Genomic DNA, 20097 nt, shown 5'->3' on the forward strand with positions numbered 1-20097 from the left:
GGAAAAAAGCCATGGACTGCAGTCCTCTTCCAGGATTCTATCTTATCAATTCTATTAATATAATTATAATACTAGTGTCAGATATATTACTTAATAACGCTTATGATATATGTATTTTGTTTACAATCCAATTTTACTCAGTAATATGCATATAAACTGAAAACCTGAAATAAATGTAATTACTTATTTTTTAAAAAAAGGTGCTAAAAATAAAGATGACTTTTAAAATAGTCCTTATCTCATTAAGTTGAGCTTTCTTATCGGCAAAGAATTTGTGAACTGGACTGACATCATGCCCTACAGCAGTAAAGGGAGCTGCATTTATCTTTTTCAGTAAGTTTCTATAAGCAAAGTACTTTGGAAAATCCTAAGAGCATTAAAGAAATGTGAGCCATTATTGTTATCAAAAAGGGCACACGATGTCTAGGACATATATAGTACTACTCAACTAAATGGAAAGCAAGTTGATCAAAAGGCACAAGAAGTGCCTTCAACTGCCTGCCCAGAGAGAATCCATTATGTAAGCCAGAATCAGGCCCTAATTTTCCTATGAACAAAAGCAGACATATTATTCATATTGGTACCCTATTAATACTTGTATCTCCTCTATACACTACATTTCTCACTGGTCTATCGAGCCTCTATCTTTTTTTTTTTTTCTTTAGTCCCTATCCTTATATTTGTAATGTTCATCACTCTTCATTCCTGTTGAAATCTTTCTTATCCTTTAAATCTAACCTCACATGCTAAAGGAAGACTTTCCTGATCCTATTTATTGATAATGACATTTCCCTTTACGGAGAATTTTGTTTGTAACTCTCAAATCAATTTATCATTTCTCATATTTGGATGGATGCTGTAACTTGATGCTCAAATAGTATGGAAGGTCCTTGAAAGAAGGACATTTTATTTAAACTCTAAACAAAGCTAGCACAAGAATCACAGAACTGTTATTTAATATTTATTTCTTTGCTTATTGTTACTATAAGATGTTCACAAGAAAAATATCTTGTGCTATTGAAATCATACTAAATCTGTTCCATGCCACCCCAGAGTTAATCACAAACTCTTTTCCCCCCTAAATTTTGTATCACTAGTGTTTATTTCACAATACTTTGTACATATTAGGGTCTTAATAAACGTTCATTAAATTGTTGGATAATCCATTGATAATAAATACAAGAATATTTAGGCAATGAAATTCCAAAATACAAACTTACTCCTTTTTAGAAATAAGGCGTAATTAACAAAACAAGACCACACAAAAGGTAAAACAGTCACCTCGCAGTGTCTTCTGTAAAGAAGTTGTAGGGTCTTTATGTCATTCACAGTGATCCCCTCCTGTAAGAATACACTGCCTAGATCAGGAGCTGGGAATTCTGGAAAGACATGGGAAACATCTAGATGGCAGAAAAGGACAAAAATAATAGCAAAGCAAATATTAGGAAAATGAATGATAAACCAAAAATTAGATCAGACTACACAGAGAAAGAAAGCAACATAGGCCTAGTCAAAGCATATAACCAAAAATAGTACTTGGAAATCATGGTTGCCTAGTACTACTGGCAAACAGCATAGAGATTTGGCAGCTAGATCTAAGGTCTTTATTAAGCTCACCATATCCAAAGGAATGCAGAAAAAGTTATGGTCAGATCAAAAGATGCCAATGAAAATATGCCTATTTTTAGTAAAGAAAGTTCTCCCTATAATGGCAGAGAAGTAAGTGGGGGTGGAGAGGGAGTCCTAAAGGCTAATCTTATTCACTTCCATTTGTAAGGGCTTTTTGTAATCTGACAGAAAGGGTTCAGACTACAATAGCTAGACAGTAATAATAAAATAAGAATAGTTAGCTGATCTGTAGTCAAGCATCTCCTTTAGATTTCAGTGAGAAAATTCTACTATTCTGTTAAGAAGATGGGACAAATTTCCAATGAGTGTCACAGTTTCCAGGAAGGAAGGTCACTACTTAAAGCTCACATGCCTAGAAGATAACCACATTGCTTTCTAGAGGCCATGTGAAGCGGTCCCTCTTTCTCAGCTCCCACAAAAGGTATATTTGGGGCAATGTTTAAAAATATAAATGTGTTTGTATTTATGCATATGTATTCACATATTAAAATTCAAGAATCTGATATTTTGAGAATATGAATAATTTTTTTCCATTGACACTGATTGCAGCTCCTCTATAATTCAATATATGGTCTTCTTGAGTTGCTGTGGCTAAAAAAACTCTTCACCCTCTGGTCATCCTGGACGATGAACCACTTTAAACTCAACCAAGGAAGTCCCTGTATAAAAGAAGTGTCTTCTACCAGGCCTGTTACTTGAAGCATTTCCAGCTTCAGTAAGGGTTTCCAATGTTTGTGATCAACTAATATAGACTATGAAAACTCTGAATCATTTCCACATCATGATTAATTATTAACAGAAGTCTTTGCTAGAAGAAATATATAGGTAGACAAGTAGGTAGATAGGTAGGGTAGGTAGATAGATAGATAGACAGACAGGCAGAAAGATACCTAACTTTAAAAAGTATCACTAATTTTAGGAATTGTGGTGCCTATAATGGAAGAAAAAAAGGTTCCTATGAATGTCTAAATATGATACTGAAATGTGTCAGGCAGGTAAGAGATGAAATTCAGAAAATGACAAGCCTAGATATTCACTACTGACATCTGTTTGCTTTAAGGTTTACCTCAAAATTCTGGTAGTTTTCTTATGGTCATTTTACAAATTAATTACGTTGATGTCTACTTATACTAGCAGCATAAACTGATAAATCAGGTAGAGATATTCTAAAACTACATAAGAACTAAGTAAAATCCAAAGAAAGCTACCAACTGCTTATTTTTGGTACAGTTAAGTAGGGAAACAGATGAGCATAAAGTACAGCAACCCTGGCCTCCCAGAAGACAAAGTGAAAGTCATCCAACTCAGAAAATCAATAATACATTATGAAACCAAGGGAAACAGAAACAGTCAAGATCACAGGATTGTATTTCATCACCTATGAACTGTTGGTGGTGTTGGCTCTGAGCAGCTACTGACTGCTCAGGTGTGGCATGCAAATTGCTGTTAGAGCCACTTTCCCCAAGGCCATCCATCTTCTGTGCTGGCCTGTATCTTAAAGGAAGAAAAAGAAAAACCACAGAAATTTAATATTCATTTCATCATGTTAATTCAAGTCAAAGAAACATATTAAAATGTGCAAGGCAATGAGCTAGACTGTGAAAGTTATTTGGCCAACCAGTACATTTAAGAAACAATTCTTGCCCTGGTAGAGATTGTACTTCAGTAGTGCTGAAACACATATCCAAATAATAAAGAAGATAAAGTAGTTGATGCATATGAAAAGTACAAAGTATAATTTGCACTCAGAGAAAAGATTATTTACAACTTGAAAAAATTGGGATTTTCATTGAAGAGACAGCATTTGAAAGGGCTGAATATGTTGATGTTACAAACTTGATGGGTCCAATTTAGTACTCTTTGCATGTCTATGTTACTAAATGAGCTCAAAGACTAAATTAAAAAAAAAAAAAGTGTGCTTCTTACCAAAACAAGTTTCTTAAAAAAAAAAAAAAGAAAGAAAGAAAGAAAGAAAGAAAGAAAGAAAGAAAGAAAGAAAGAAAGAAAGAAAGAAAGAAAATTAACATGACATACCAAACTACTATGAATATGGATGTACTAGTGTCTGGGGAACCTGTGTAAGTTATAGACCCCATCAGCCTTGATTTCTCAAAGGTTTACAGGATTAGAGCTGGAAAAGAAGGAACTTTCATTTTGAGAGGTGGAATCACTTGCTCAAGACCTCACAGGCAGGATGTTTTCTTACACCAGAATAAAACAGACAGGAGGAAAACAACCAGGAAGAAAATCACATCACTAAAGATGGTTTTTGAACTGACACGTGTTAGTACTCAGACCAACAATAAACACTCAATTCCTTGAAAAAAAAGATTTGTTCAACTTCTGGGACTCTTATCTTTATTGAAATTTACTGATAAAAAACTTACTACTTTTGATTTGCTCTTCAAGAGCTTATCCCTCAAAAAAAGGTTGTAGAGATTCTACTTTAATTCTCCTATAATACTTTATATTTCTGAAGCCATGACTTAAAAGAAAAGGTGAAATAGAGAATACTGTATACAGCAGCAAGACTATGTGATGATAAATTTTGATAGACTTGGCTCTTTTCAACAATGAGTGATTTCGGCCAATTCCAATAGATTTAAGATGAAGAAAGCCACCTGTATCCAGAAAGAGTACTATGGGGACTGAATGTGGATCACAATATAATGTTTTCACTTTTTTTGTTGTTGTTTGCTTACTTTTTTTTCTTTTTCATTTTTGATCCAATTTTTCTTGTGCAACATGATAAATGTGGAAATATGTTAAGAAGAATTGCTTAGGTTTAACCTATATTAGATTACTTGCTGTCTAGGGAAAGAGGAAAGGAGGGAGAAAAATTTGGAACACCAAGTTTTGCAAAGATGAATGTTGAAAAATTATCTTTGTATGTATTTTTAAAATAAACAGCTATTATTTTAAAAAATGATACCAAAAAGAGAAAAAGAAAATTTAAAAATAAAAAACCTTTTAGCAGCACACACACACACACATATATATGTATATGTGTATATATATATATATACATATATATATATATATATTTCACTCTAGGCTTCATATCTCCCATCTCTCTATAAAAAGGTAGATAGTATGCATTTTAATATATTTTTCTGAAGCTAAGGTTGGTCATATTATTAATCAGAATTAGCAAGTCTTTCAAAAAAATGTCATAGTTACAAATTGTTTACCTAGTTTTGCTCACTTCACTCTTAATAACTAAGTTCCCTCAAGCTGAATCCATGCTGATTGCTTGCCTTTTTTTCTTTTCTTATTCATGTGCTTTAACTATTTAACTATTAAGAAATGATTGTTTTTATATATTTTATATATTTGAAAGATTTTGCTTAAATCATTTGTTTCCCTTATAATTTAAAATTTATAAATAATCAAAAATGTCCATTTCATCTTTTCTGGTTCTATCTTTAGCCATGAACTCTTTCTCCAAATCCATAACACAGAAAACATCTCCTTCCTTGCTCTTCTGACTTGTTTGTGTGACTTTTAATATGCAGATGATGTATTTATGCATTTGGAATTTTTGTTAAGATATAAAATGTTCTAAATTTAATTTCTACCAGGCTAATTTCCAATTTTCTCAACATTTTTTGTCAAAAATGGAGTCCTTATCCCAGCACTTGGGGATCTTTAGCTTTGTGAAATACTGTTTACTTTGTTTTATGTATTCTATACCTAATATGCTTTGCTGATCAACTTTTTTGTTTGTAAATCAGTATAAAATAATTTTGATGATTACTGCTCTGAAATACAGTTTGAAATCTGGGGCAAAGCTATCTTTTTTATAATTCCTCCCCCACTTTTTTTAGATTTTCACTTGAACTTTTGTTCCTTCATCTGAATTGGTTTGTGGTTTTTTTCCCCCTAGTTCTACAAGATAATCTCTTGGTAGTCTAATTGATATGGCACTGTATGTATGTATTTCCTGTAAATGAAATAAATTTTTAGTAAATTGGCATGGCTCAACCAAGAACAATTACTATTTCCTCGTTAGATCTGCCTTTATTTCTATTAAAGTGTTGTTATCTTATTATATTTACATTATACATATGACATTAATTATATTCTGTACAATTATTTTGAGACATCCTGATTTGTTTTGGTAAAGTATCAAAAGAACCCTAAGTAGCTAATGATATTTATGTGGTTTTATTTTATATACTACTACTTTGGACAAATATATTTACAATTAATTTTTAGTTGAATCTGTTGAGTTCATATCATTTGCATAAAAGTAATGATTTTGTTATTTCTTCACTTATTCTTCATGGGTTGCTGGGTTTTTTTTTTTAGCTATAGCTAGAATTTCTAATATTATATGGCAAAGAGTATTTAAAATATGTTCTTACTTTAATTATAATCATATTTGAAAAATTTCTAGTATTCCCACATTATGTATCATGTTGGCTCTTGATTTTTGATAAGATACTCATACTTTTGGAGAGATATTCTTTTGATTTTAGATTAATATTATTTACCATAATAAGGAAATGTCCATTTGTTCCCATGCTTTTTAGAACTTTTAATGTTAAATGAGTATTGTATTTTATAGGGCAGTTATAGTGCCACTCCTGAAGTTAGAAAGACTCATCTCCCTGAGTTCAAATCTGGCCTTAGTCTCTTAATAGCTGTATGACTGGGCAAGTCACTTAACCCTGTTTGCCTCAGTTCCTCATCTATAAAATAAGCAAGAGAAAGAAATGACAAACTCCAATATCTCTGCCAACGGAAAAAAACCGGAGCATAAAGAATCAGATATTATTGAATTTACTGCACAACAAAAATAATATTTTTGAAATACCCTTTCTGTATCTTTTGATATAATCAGACACCTAGGTGGTGCACTAGATAAAGTGATGGACCTGGAGTCGGGAAGACTTGAGTTACATTCTGACCTTACACAGGGACTGTGGTCCTGGGCAAGTTATTTAACTTTTGTCTCCCTCAGTTTCCTCATTTGTAAAATAGGGAAAATAAAAGTACCTATAACCTATATATATAATGAAGATTAAATGCACTTTACAAATCTTGAAGGGTTAAAAAATGCTAATAATTATTATCAGCAATAATAATAATAATTTGATTTTATTGTTACTATTACTAATGTGATCTGTTTTATAATGTTCCTAATACTGAACCAAGTCTTTTTATAATGTTCCTGATACAGAATCAACTTTTCATTCCTGATTTAAATCTAGTCTAGACACAGCACATCTCTCTAATTAATTTTTCTGGGGCCTCTGCTAATATTTATTGTTTTTTGCTTTAGTGTTCATCAGGGATTTTGGTCTATAGCTTTCATTCTCTGCTCTGTCTTTCCCTGGTTTAGGTATTAAGATCATATTTGTATCATCTTCAGAATTAGGCAAGGTACTTCCTTTTCCCATTTTAGCAAAGTGAAATATCACTGTTCTATAAATAACTGATATAATTTACTCATAAATTCATCTGGTGCTGGGAAAGTTTTTTGGGGAGCTAATGGCTTATTCAGTTTCTTTTTCTGAGGATGAATTCTCCTTTTTAGTGTTAGCATTTCCTTCCCCCTTCCCCTTTAAAATGTTTTATTTTTATGTTCCCCTACCCCCACTCCCACCCCACCCTCAAAAAACATGGCTTCTAATTATATTTGTCACTACAATTTTTTTACCTGCATATCTAATTCATTGACTTCTCTCTCTCTCCCTTCCTCCCTCCCGCTTTCTTACCCTCTTCTCCTTTGACCACTTTCTTTCCCTCTCTCTTTCTCTTTGTGTCTGTCTGTCTGTCTGTCTCTCTCTGCTAACAGTCTCTGTTTCTTTTTCTCTGTCTTTCCCCTGTCTTTCTCTCTGACTCTATCTTTTCTGTCTGAAGATTTTATGCTCTAGAACATTTTGGTTTTTAAAAGTACCATTGGCAGCTAAAAACATCTTTCAATACCCATTAAATAATTATCAGACATCTACCATATCAAATTTTTAAAAATTCTATTCAGATCATTAATTTCTTTCCTCTTTCATAGTAGGCTTAAAATAGGCTTTAACTATTAATTTTTTTGGCTTCAATTTCACATTGTTGATTCACAGAATTTGTATTCTTCTAAAATCTCAAAAGCTTTTTTCATAGTAATTATTGTCTAACCATGTCTCTACCCATTTGGTATCTTGAGATGCCAGTTGTTTTGTTTTTTTTAACTCAAGGGTATTACCTTACATTTATCTGTACTAAATTTTGCCATATTTGATTTGGTTCATACCATGTGTTTTTTTGGGGGGAGGGGGGTCCATCTTTCAATTGTGTTCATATCTGTTGCTTTAGACATTACTCTCCAGTCCTAGGGACATCTCTTACTCTCTAAGGCCCAAGAAAAAAGAGGGAAAGGAGGAAACATTCAGGGAGAAATTTTCAGCACATTAATTGCACATAAATCCACTAATGGTAAAGCTGCAAGGAAATAGCTTATTAGAAAAGTCATTCACAAGAGTGTACCCTTTACAAGAAGTATCAATAAACTTCTATCACTACAGGCCACGTATTGTTCCCTGCTGTTAAATAAGATATCAAAAGATTGTCAAAAGTTCATTGAACTCTTGACATAAATTTCCTTTTCAGTATGAACATACATTAATTTTTTTTTGTTTTTTTTTACATTAAATTTAAAAAGTACTTTTTTTAGACCCAGATTCTGTGATTATAAAATATTATTTCTGCTAACTTCTGCAAATTTTAAGCATGCTATCTATGCCTTCATCTAAGTAATAGATAAAAATGTTGAATATATAATACAGCTAAGCAGCAAATAGATCTCTGAAGCAATCCACCAGAGAATCTTTATATTGAATTTGATTAATGCCATTTAACCAAATTTAACCAACCCAAACATACTAAAATACAGCTTACATCTATCTATGTCATCTAAAAGCAGGCATAAAAGACTGTATGGAAAGTGCAGCTAGATGTCACAATGCTGAGGTAGCTGGCCTAGAGACACTGAATACTTCCTGGCTCTGTGACCCTGGGCAAGGCTTTTTTTTTTTTTTTTTTTTTGCCTCTCCAGACAAACAAATAGGGACTTAGGCATTTTCCTGATCTATCAGGTCAGTTATCCTATCAAAAGCAGGAATAAAGTTAAGTCTGGTCTAACCTATTATAACTGAAACCCTGCTAACTTTTAGTGTTCATTGATTTCCTTCTATATGCCTTTTTTTATGAGCCAGAACTTGAAACAAAGTGCTAAGTCAGTGGAATTGATAAAGACATGGTTGTTTAGCATAATGCTTAACAGTTCTCTAGTTCAGTACATATATAAGCTAGGAACCTCAACCAGGATTCAGTCGGGGAGATTCCGAAGCCAGAGACTACAGAAGGCCTGTAAGAAAGCTAACCCTGCCTGTAAGAAAGCTAACCCTGCTGCAGGAAAGGAGATAAGACTTTGAAGGAGACAATAAAGGATTTGGACTTTAATACCTGGCTGCATTTGGGGTGATTACTGAACTAAAACTAAGGCTGCCTCCAGAGACCCCAAGGAAACCCCAACAAGAGAAGATTACATTTTAGAGAAGAATATTACACCTTTTGACTGACATTTTAAAAAAATACACTCTATAATTCTGACAAGGTTAAAAATCAAAAAAGAATAACCTATAAGGACAAAAAAAAAGATGAACGTTTATGAATATAATGTTTTTTATTACTATACATGTGCTTTTTTGAAATGGAAATTTATTGTTACATATTTTGAAATCTCCATGATATTCTGTTGGGCATGTAATAACAATGTATAGTCTTTTTTCCCTTTTCTTTCTTTTTTCTTATTTTGTATTTGGTTTCAATACATTAAATTTTTTTAAATGTCAACATTCATTTTTCTATAATGTTCAGGCTTTAATATCTTCTTCTTTCTCCAAGCCTGTTATACTTTTCCCATTTTCCATGATTTATCAAAGACCATTCACAGATGCTAGTAAACACCTCTGATAGTTTTTTCAGTATTCTACTTCTATATTTCATCCAGGCTTGGTAAAAGGAGCTCTTTGTGGGACTGCTTGCCTTCTTACTAATCTTGGGCTTCTACTTCCTGATAGTCATTTTTGTTTTATCCTACTCCAAAGAAGCAGTAACACTGTCCTTTCTTTAATCTTCCTTTTGCTTCCAACATAAACAAAAACTTTTTTTTTTTTTTTTTTTTACATTTTTTGACATTCATCACCGGCCCCAACTTATTCTGAGCTTTAGTGCCCCTGAAACAATTCTTAGGTCTTAGCAAAATTATGTAGACATTGGGCAGCTAGGTGGCGCAGTGGATAGTGCACCAGCCCTGAATTCAGGAGGACCTGAGTTCAAATTTGATCTCAGACATTTAACACTTCATAGCTGTGTGACCCTGGGTAAGTCACTCAACTCCAGCCTCCAAAAAAAAAAAAAAAATATGTAGACATTTCCAATTACTTGCTCTTACTTCCATTTTCTTTACATGTCACTAAAAAAAGAAAAATCTGAATTTCTGGATAAATCTACAGTGATCCTTTTAGTCAGTTTCCCTTTTTTCCTACTGAACAAAAAGATGAAGGATGAAGCAACTGCTAATGTCTTCAGAATTTCATTCCTGAAAGCTTTCTATTCCTGCTGACTTCCCTTTCAAAATATCAGATCACTTGAACCTATCTATCTTTTCTGAACACTTTTGAAATCTGTTCTACAAAAATCTAGGGTTCATTTCCTCTACTTTTCAAATGTATCAGCTGGTCTGCTTTTAGTAGAGCTAAAAGAGTTCTGATAGTCCTCTGTTATTGTATTATGTTGCTATGCAAAGTTTGTGATATTTTCCAAGTTCTTTATTCAATTTTTCCTCCTTTTTAGTTGGTCCATAGTACAGCTTACAATATTACTTCTCTTTCTTACTCTACTGATCTTTACTTAATGCTCTCAACCATGTAACTCCTTACATAAGTACAGATTATTAATATGTGATGCTTTTCCAAGCATTTTAATCTATTCAGCTTCAGCTAAATAAGGTATATCACTTAAAAATGCAAGTATAGTCATGACCAAGTGTTAAGTAATACCAATTTTTTAAAATAAGTATTTTATGATGTCTTTTGTTTTAGCATCATCATAGTTTACCCGTATCTCTCCTCTTCCCCCTCCAAAAGAACCATGCCATGCCACAAAAAGTATTTCTAAGGCAAAAATAAACAAATAAAAATAATTTTAAAATTAGCACACCCAATCAATATATTGAAAATGTCTACAGAGGCAGCTAGGTGGTACAGTGGATAGAGCACCAGCCTTGAATTCAGGAGGACCTGCGTTCAAATCTGGTCTCAGACACTTAACACTTCCTAGCTGTGTGACCCTGGGCAAGTCACTTAACCCCAGCCTCAGGAAAAAAAAAAAAGAAAACGTCTAGAAACATGCATGGTATAACACCACTTTAGAGCTCCAACCTACAGTAAAGAGTGGATTTGGAATGTCATCTTATATGTCGTCTTTCAAGCCATATTTATTCTTTTTGTCCCATACTTATTCTTTAAAATTTTTCAATATTCACTTTTGATTCTGGGTATATGGTTCTTTATATTTACATTGGTGCCATGAGGTCTATTATTTTCTCGGTTCTGCTTACTTTACTCAGTTCACATAGATATTTCTATTTCTCACATTCATCATTTCTTACAGCAAAGTAATAGTCCCTTTACATTTATGTATTACAACTTGTTTAGCTATTCCCTACCTGATGGGCATCTAAATTTATTTTCAATTCTTTGCTATCAAAAAAGTGCTGCCATAAATATTTTTGTGTATATCGGAGATTTTCCTTTTATCAGTGGCTTTCTTGGAGTAAAAGTCAGGTTTCAAAGGGTATGAATAATTTTTTTTTTAATAATTCCAAAATGCTTTCCAAAATGACTGTACCAATTCATAGTTCCACTAATCAAGTTCCTACTTCCCACAAATTTTCCTACATTGACACCTTTGCTAATTTTCAGGGTGTGACATAACATTTCTTTTATTATTAGTAATATGGAACATTCTTTTATGTGGTTATTAAAAGTTTGCAATTTTTATTTTCAGGATTGTTCATATCCTTTGACTTCTTATATATTGGGAAATGGCTACTGCTCTTAATATCTTAGATATTAAACTCTTATCAGAGAAATTTGATAGAAAGATTCTTTTTTTTCCATTTGACCATTTCCTTTCTTATGGTAAGTATATTAATTTTGTCTGTGCAGAAGCTTTTCAGTTCCATGTATTTTATCTTTTGAATTTCTTCTATTTCTTAAAAATTGAGATTATATTTTAAAATCTGATAATTTATCCATATATGAAACTTTGCAGAATTCTCTTGCAATGATTATTATAATAGCCTTCTATTCGGTCTTCATCTTCCAATTAATTGATACTACATTAATTTTCCCAAAGTACTAACTTGCGCTCTCTTACTCAAAAATTTCAGTGGCTTCCTGCTGTCTGCAAAAAAGTATAAAACAATGGCAATTACAACCCCCTTCCCCCCGAGGATACCCAGACTTCTCTTTTCTTTTTTTCTTTTTTTTTTTTGAGGCTGGGGTTAAGTGACTTGCCCAGGGTCACACAGCTAGGAAGTGTTAAGTGTCTGAGGTCAGATTTGAACTCAGATCCTCCTGAATTCAAGGCTAGTGCTCTGTCCACTGCGCCACCTAGCTCCCCCAGACTTCTCTTTTAAACCCAATTCTCCACTATTCCCTAAACGTGTACCACATACCAACCAAATTAGATTATTTTTTCATGTCCTTGCTTTTAGGTTTTCCTTCTCTATATCTCTTAACTTTTCTCAAGCAGTTTTCTACAACTGGAATGCTTTCCTGCTAAAGTTCCATCTGTCAAAATCCAATGCTTCCTTCAGGACTCATATCAATTTCCCCTTTCCTTTATAAAGTTATTTTCCTTAATCCCCTTAGCTAATCTCTACTCTAAGCCCCATCAAAATTTGTGCAGTCCCTCCCTGCTCCAAATCTATGATCCTTTTTAAAAATAAAATAAAATAAATATGAACCATAGACTTTAGACTTAAAAGAGGCTTTTTTCAAAATCATCTAGTAGAATGTCTTCATTTTATAAAGATGAAAACTGAGGCTCAGAAAGGTTATGTTACTAGCCCAGGTCACACAGAGAGGTTAAGTGATTTACTAATAAATGGCATGGTGGGAAGAGAGGTTTAGATTCTCTGGGCTCCAAATCTGGAATTCTTTTCATTACACCACAATACACATAGACAGTTACCATATTTTACCTTGTTAATTGTAGACTAACTCCTATTCCTCACTAGATTATAAATTGTTTGGAGAATTGGGTAAGAATAAAATACAAATTCTCTATCACCCAAAGAGGCTAACATAGGGCTGTGCACTAAGTATATTCTCAATACATATTTGTTGAACTGATACCAAAATTTTTGATGTGTGTCAATTTCCCAACTACATTGTAAGCTTTTTTGAGGGCAACAACTGTCCTCAAAGTCCTCTTAACTTTCTTGTATTAGAATTCCCTGATAAGTCTGTTTTGAATGAATATAATTTTAGGAAAATTCAGTTAATCACATCTTTGTAAAATGGGTTTTCTAAAGAATCTTACCTGTTAGCGATAAAAATGTTGAAGGACTTGTGTTTGTTTTGGGGGTATAGCTTTATCTATGTGTAATCTGCCTTGTAACTCTATTTGTTTCTGAACTGTCAATTTTGATTCTCATTAATCTGGTAAAAACCCGGAGTCTAAACAACAATAACAACAACAAATAATGTATCCTTTTCTGTATTTCTTTAGGGCCTAGGCAAAATACCTTACACAAAAAAGACCTTCAATAAATATTCAATTCTAAATGTTTTTTGTCTCCTGGCCAATTTTCCAAGGGAGCAACAAAATCTTTGGAGTTTACGTAAAAGACATGTCTAAGTAAAGCTATATTTGGAACTGGTTCATGGTCTTGTCTGGCAGAATAAAAAGGAGTAGCCACTTACCTTTGCTTCTGGTGTATTGGCTGTTGCCTCATTGCCATGTATTGTGTGTCCTCCTGTAATCGATTCAGTGGTGAGTCCGGCTTTAGACGAATCCCATAATAATGATATTTGGAATTTCCCCTAGGAAGAAAACATTTACTACCCAGATATCTTTACTGTTTAAATAAATTTGTCTTTTCAATAATAGATAATTGATAAATAATAACTTTTATATTAAACTTAAAAGTCTGCAAAGCACTTTACTAAAAATCACAGAAAAAATTAGGAAGGGAGTGATAACTAGAGGTTTCTCCTCCATCCCTCTTTCCTCCAATCAAGCTTCCAACAAGCTATTTTAGATAGGCTGTACCTGCTATTTCTCCTATGCTTAATATTATCTAAGAAATTCTACAACCTTTCCCAGCAATACATTGCTTATTCAATTCCCTAGTTAATTCAGGAAAGAGATAATGCCAAAGACATTTTAAACTATTTGACAAGTCAATTAAGTCAAAATTATCAACATAAGAGATAAGGTGCGTAAGAAGAAAAAAAAATCAAAATAAAGAGTTAAATTTTTTAATACAGCAAGATACATACATGAATACATCAGTGTCTTAGGAGTCCTGTCCCCCAGTTCCCTTCCCAAATGGGGCCCACTCTGAAAGCCAAGAGCAATGGAAAACAGGCCGAGCCTGGGATCTCCTTGCTGCCAAAAATCCCCTTTGCATCATGGTGAATCAAGTATGTGTCCAATAGAATACTGGAAAAAAGGAAGAAAAAAAGGGAACCAAAGCAAAACCCTAAAGTGTCACCTAGGAAGATTGGAGACAGGACACCCTTAAAAGACCCATGGTACAGCTACAGGAGAAAGTGGGAGAGATGGAGAGAAGCAATATTATCATAGTGTGGACCTCAGGTCCAATGATTGTAGTGTCTTCTGAAGACTTCAATTTGACCACCTTTGCTATCTTTGTTTGCTTTTCTATTTCCTCCTTTTCCTGTATCTTCTATGTTCCAGAGAAATTAATTACAGCAAGTTTAAAATGACAGCTATGTAAAGAAAGCTATGCTTTCCTTCTTCAGGGATCTGATATCATCAGTGTATTCTTTTTTCCACTGTTGCAGACAATAGTCACTCGAAACCTCATAAAGTTATTAAGAGCTACTGTGGTTGAAAAAAATTCCTCCCATGGTAATTAGCTACTAGGATGATTTAGCCAGGGCCGAGAGAATGTCAAAAGCTGCTGCTGGAATTGTATCCCAAGCTCCAAAATGTCTTCATGCCATTCTGAGGCATCCGAAGAGGACTTCAGTGGAGAGCTTTGTGATTAACAACAAAAATCATTCCCTGACCTATTGTAACAATTCAAAGAAAACCACAAATGTTTAAAACCTAATCCATTTTGGTTGTAGTCCAGACAATAAGCAGATATAGAAGATACCAAAGATGTTGAACCATGAGAGCACAGATAGAAGTAAAAAACAAAAACAAAACTGTACCACCACAGTAATTAGCCTTGCCAACAATATTTATTTTATCTCAAAGAAATGCTTATCTTTTCCAGGTAAAAAGAACTTGTGGATGGGTAATAAGCAATAAAAAGTTCCTGGTAGAATATGACATTTATGGCAATGAAGACAAAGACAAAGTCCAGTAAACCAACCTGTCCCAAGAAGAATCAAGAAGCATTAAAATCAAATATAGTGAAAAAGCAAAGGATGATTCTAAACATCAAAAAGGACAGAGTTTTAAAAGTTGAAGTTTAAATTAGCTTTTTGAAATTGATTCCTGCAGTATAAAGAGGTCTATAGTTGCTAAATGATACCTCAATCCTACAACAGGTCTAAATACCATCACAGTTCTCGTTGCTAGCTCATATAAACCCCAGTGTGCTAATAAGCTTGAATCAAGTTGGTGTTAGTTCTAATTTGGGAAGAATATCTATGCAGAGTTTGGAAACTGCATAGCTCCTAAGATATATGTCTGGAAAAGGGAAAAAAGGAATTGACAGAAGTCAGATATATATATTCAATCAAACTCCTTTGTACTAACCTTGTCCCCAACCTTCGTGTTCTCAGCCCCACAAACACAGACCGAATCAGTTTTCCAAAGGAAGCAGCATTCACAGGATCTAGTTTATGTTCCTGGCAGTGCCGAAGATAATGGTTATAAAGAGAACTTCTTGGGAGGCTCACACCTTCAGCAGTTTCATAATTATCAAGGAGCCACTGGAGCTAAAGGAAAAAAAAAGTATTGTAAAAAAAATGCTGGAAATAACATTTAAGCGGGATTAGTTTTTAATACTGTTATTTGCTTCGTTCCTAATCAACTTAATCAGGAGATCCAACTATGATATGATCTACATTCAAGACACTCTAGAAAGGATAATTTACCTGAATTTTTGTTTTCCTTCAGTATATAAAATCTGAATTTGAATAAGAAGCTAAATGTCAGAATCTATTCTTCAGTCAGTTACTTTGGAAATTAAAACCATAATTTTTTGGAAACCAGCACTACTAATTTTATTGGAATGAGATAAGTTCCAATACTAAAATAATATAAAATATAGATAAGCAGAAAGAAAAAACAATTAGTAAGAATCTAATTATTTTGCTTACTCTTAAATTCTTATTATCTTTCCCAGTCTCCCTCAATGCTAGTGCCTTCCCTCAGATTATCTCCAATATATCCAATTTAACTTGCTGTTACATAGTTGTCTGCATTGTCTCTTATTAGATTAGAGCTTCTTGGAGGGACCCTTTTGCCTTTCTATCTGTACATAGCAGGTACTTAATAAAAATGTTTGTAAACATGACATTCCCAAAGTTTAAGTTTGATCCTACCAACTATCTCTTCTCCTTTTCACAGCTAAATGCTTAGAAAAAAGCTGTCTCCACCTAGTTGTAGCTACATTCTCACCTCTCAATCAGCTAGATAACACAGTAGATAAAATATTGACCCTAGAGTCAAAAAGATTTGAGTCCAGATCCAGCTCCAGACTACTAGCTATGTGACCCTAGGCAATTACTTAATATTTCTTCTTTAGTTTCCTCAACTCTAATCCAGGGATCATAAATAGCACCTATTTCCTACAGTTATTGTTAGGATCAAAAGATATGATATTTGTAAAGTGTTTGGCACATAATAGGTGCTTAATAAATGCTAGTTCCCTCCACTCCCCCCTTTCCCCGTCACTTCTCAATCACCAACAATCTAACTTCTGACACCATCATTTGACTCAAATTATTCTCTCCAAGGTCACTAATAACCTCCTCATTGCTAAATCTAATGATCTTTTCTTGATTGTCACTGTTCTGGACCTCTACTGATTGCCCCTTCCTTATATACTCTATGTTCTCTTAGTTTTATAATTTAGGTCCCTCAAGATTTTCTCTCTACCTAAGAGATGCTTTCTTGGTCTTCTTTGCAGGTTCATAATTCATGTTCCACCTCTTGCATGCATGTATATCTCTCCTGGTCCCTCTCCTCTTCTATATCTTGGTGATCTTATCTTTCATGGATTTACCTATTATTGATGATTTCTAAATCTAGATATCTAGCCCTCATGTCTCCTGAATTCCAATCTCACATCCCCATCTATTCCTGAAGATCACCATCGAGATTTCCCATTTTCAAACTCAATAGATCCCAAACATAATTATTTTGTCTCCCAAACACAACCTTCATCCTAACTATCCTCTGTTTAGGGTATCGCCATTCCTTCAGGCACCTCGATCTGTAATCTGAGTCATCCCTTACTTTTCACTCTCTCCCCTTAACTCCTACCCAATCAGTTATCAAGTTGTGTTAAGTCTATTTAATATCTCACATTAACATCCATAAGCACCATAATCAGTCAAGACCCCCTTATCACTTAGACTACTGCAGCTACTTTCTAATAGGTATTCTCTGCAATCTATCTTCCATACAAATCCCTAAATTGTAGACCTGCCCATCAGGAGCATACTCTCTTCAAGCCTGGTTTAAGAAGATTAGTGGGTCCCCTCTGTCCTTGGGATAAAATAATAAGCTTCTCTGGCTTAGACTTCTCTGACTTCAACCTATCTTTCTAGGTTAATTATATTACTTCCCCTTATGTCTTGTCTTCTATATTCCATTCCATCTTCTACCTCTGGGCCTTTGCACAAATTGTTCCCCAAAACTGGAACCGTCTCCTTCCTTATCCCTCAAAGCCCACCTCAAGTGGCCTTTCTGAATTCCTCCACTTGTTAATTCCCACCAACTTTCATCATGTATTTATTTTGTGTCTATCCTAAATGTACTTCTCTGGGAACATGGATTATCTTGTTTTTGTTTTGTATCCCCAAAAGTTAACAGAAGGCATGGCATGTGATAAGTGTTTAATAAATTCTTGTTGACAGATTATTGCTTTACAATTTTCAAATCCTCTTCACATTTATTATCTCATTGAGGCTTTCACCATTCTTAATGAGATAGATTAGGAAGACAGACCTTACTATAGGTAAGAAATTTAAATTTAAAGGTAAAGTAGCTTCTCCAAGGCCCCATAACTAACAAATGTAGAGTTCCTGTGAGAACCTAGGCCTTATGATTCTAAGTCTTGTACTGTTTCCAAAGAGTTGGAGAATTTTTTTTTTTTGGTAGCAATGACATAATTAGGTCAAAGAAATATTTTAGGCATATCATTCGTTCTGGCAGTAATAACCAAGATGGATTAGAAGAAAAGAAATCATTGGAATATAAGATGGAAGGCAATTTTCAACCAAGTTTCTCCAAGTAGGGCTGGGTACAGAATATATCATAACATGGCAGATCAACCAGACAACTCCTAGAAAAGTTCCATAAGAGAACTTCTCACTGACAGAATTAATTATTAGTTGTTCAATGTTGCTCTCATGCTTATCTTGACAGTTTTTTCAAAACCTGTACCTAAGTATTATGGAATATCCACCAATGCAGGATACTATTGATTTCAATCTTCTCCCTCATTTGTTTCAGTAGTTGAACATTATGTAACCTGAAAGAGTTTGTTTTTGTTTTTGTTTTTTAAAAGGCATCAAGTACTTTAGTTAAAATTAAGTTACTGGTTAAATTTCCCATAAGAATCAAAGAATACCTACCCCCATACCAGTTCCATTAACACAAAATCAATCATCGGGAAGTTTAAAATTGATTCCTACCTTTGTTAAATGTAATAATTCTAATACATACGGCTTTAAGGTTTGGTAAAGTATTGTTGAGAGGCCCAAAGAAAATAATGTATATAATGCATTATTTTCTTTGGGCCTCTCAACAATACTGTCTTATCCCCAAGTCAACTAAAGCTCAAAGATTAAATAATTTGCCCACTGTCAAAATTAGTTGAATGTCAGAGACAAGATTCTTCCTGACTCCAAGTCCAGCACTCCTTCAGGTTGAGATGGCCTCCACAAAGTAATTGAGTCAGATTCTTTGGATGGTAGGCTTCTGAGTTATCTCCAAAGGAAGGAGGAGATAGAGATGAGGATGTGGATGTGGATGAGAGACCATCTGTGATTTTATCAACATAGAAAACTCCTAAAAGATGAAACTCCTATCAGTGTAAGCTAGCAACTTCTCTCCAACTTACAATCTAGAGAACTGCCCAGAGCACGACGAAGCATAGATATTTTGCTTAAGGCTATACAGCAAGTGTGGACTAGAGGCAGGACATGAACTGAGAATATCAAGATTTTGAAGCCAGATTTCCAGCTATACACACACACACACACACACACACACACACATACACACACACACAGAAACCATGCCTCTTAAAGATAAGAAAGTACAAAAGGTAATGTTTATCTAGCAAGCTGAGTGCCTCACAATTTTTTGAAGTTCCTATCTCCAAATTTCACCAGGCAACACTGATGGTAGCTCCCATAATTATCTAGGAAATGGGAACAGAAGAAAGCCTTATAAACTAAGAAGAGAGCAAGAATTTATCAGTTTTTGTTCTCGCCACATCCTGGGCATCTCTATCACAAAGAATAGTAATAGGTCTAATATTAAATTTTTTTAAAGCAATTCCCCCTAAATTTTTAAAAACACATTTCATGTTATTCTCCACTAAAATCTTACTCTAAAGTCCTTTCCTAACATGGAATGGCTTTGTATTCTTATACAATACCTGGAGTATGGGAACTCCAAGACAAAATCAGTTATGTGTGGGGCAGGTTGATTACTAGTAGGTTGGCCACTAAGCAATACATTTTTCTGTCTACACAGCAATTAGTGAAAATATCCCCCTATGATTTGGAGCATCAGTGGATATCATGAAATCATAGATCTTTGGAAGTATTTTAATAAAGATGAGGCCCATTTATTTATATGCACATAAACTATAAAATGCCAGAATTCTGCTGTATAAAGTGATGAATGTTCAAGAAGGTAATATCCAAAATTGCAGAAACCAGTATGTTTTATACATACTTGTCTCTGTTAAATCTGATTTGTCTTGGACTGAAAGATCCTAGATCTTCAACCAAA

At 33.9% G+C, this 20097-nt stretch overlaps 1 protein-coding gene across 4 annotated transcripts in view; it reads right to left on the reverse strand.

Moving 5' to 3' along the window:
- Positions 1 to 20097, reverse strand: part of RFX2 (regulatory factor X2) — a 139071-nt gene that overhangs the window by 17772 nt on the left and 101202 nt on the right. For all 4 annotated transcript variants that reach the window (XM_074309160.1, XM_074309189.1, XM_074309181.1 and 1 more), the window contains 4 exons: positions 15658 to 15839; positions 13623 to 13742; positions 3008 to 3123; positions 1282 to 1400 (listed from right to left, as the gene is read on the reverse strand). In XM_074309160.1, coding sequence (XP_074165261.1) covers positions 1282 to 1400; positions 3008 to 3123; positions 13623 to 13742; positions 15658 to 15839 — 537 coding nt within the window. The remainder of the gene's footprint in view (positions 1 to 1281; positions 1401 to 3007; positions 3124 to 13622; positions 13743 to 15657; positions 15840 to 20097) is intronic.

Source organism: Sminthopsis crassicaudata, chromosome 1 (assembly GCF_048593235.1).
Source record: "Sminthopsis crassicaudata isolate SCR6 chromosome 1, ASM4859323v1, whole genome shotgun sequence".
In the NCBI taxonomy this organism is placed as follows: Eukaryota; Metazoa; Chordata; class Mammalia; order Dasyuromorphia; family Dasyuridae; genus Sminthopsis; species Sminthopsis crassicaudata.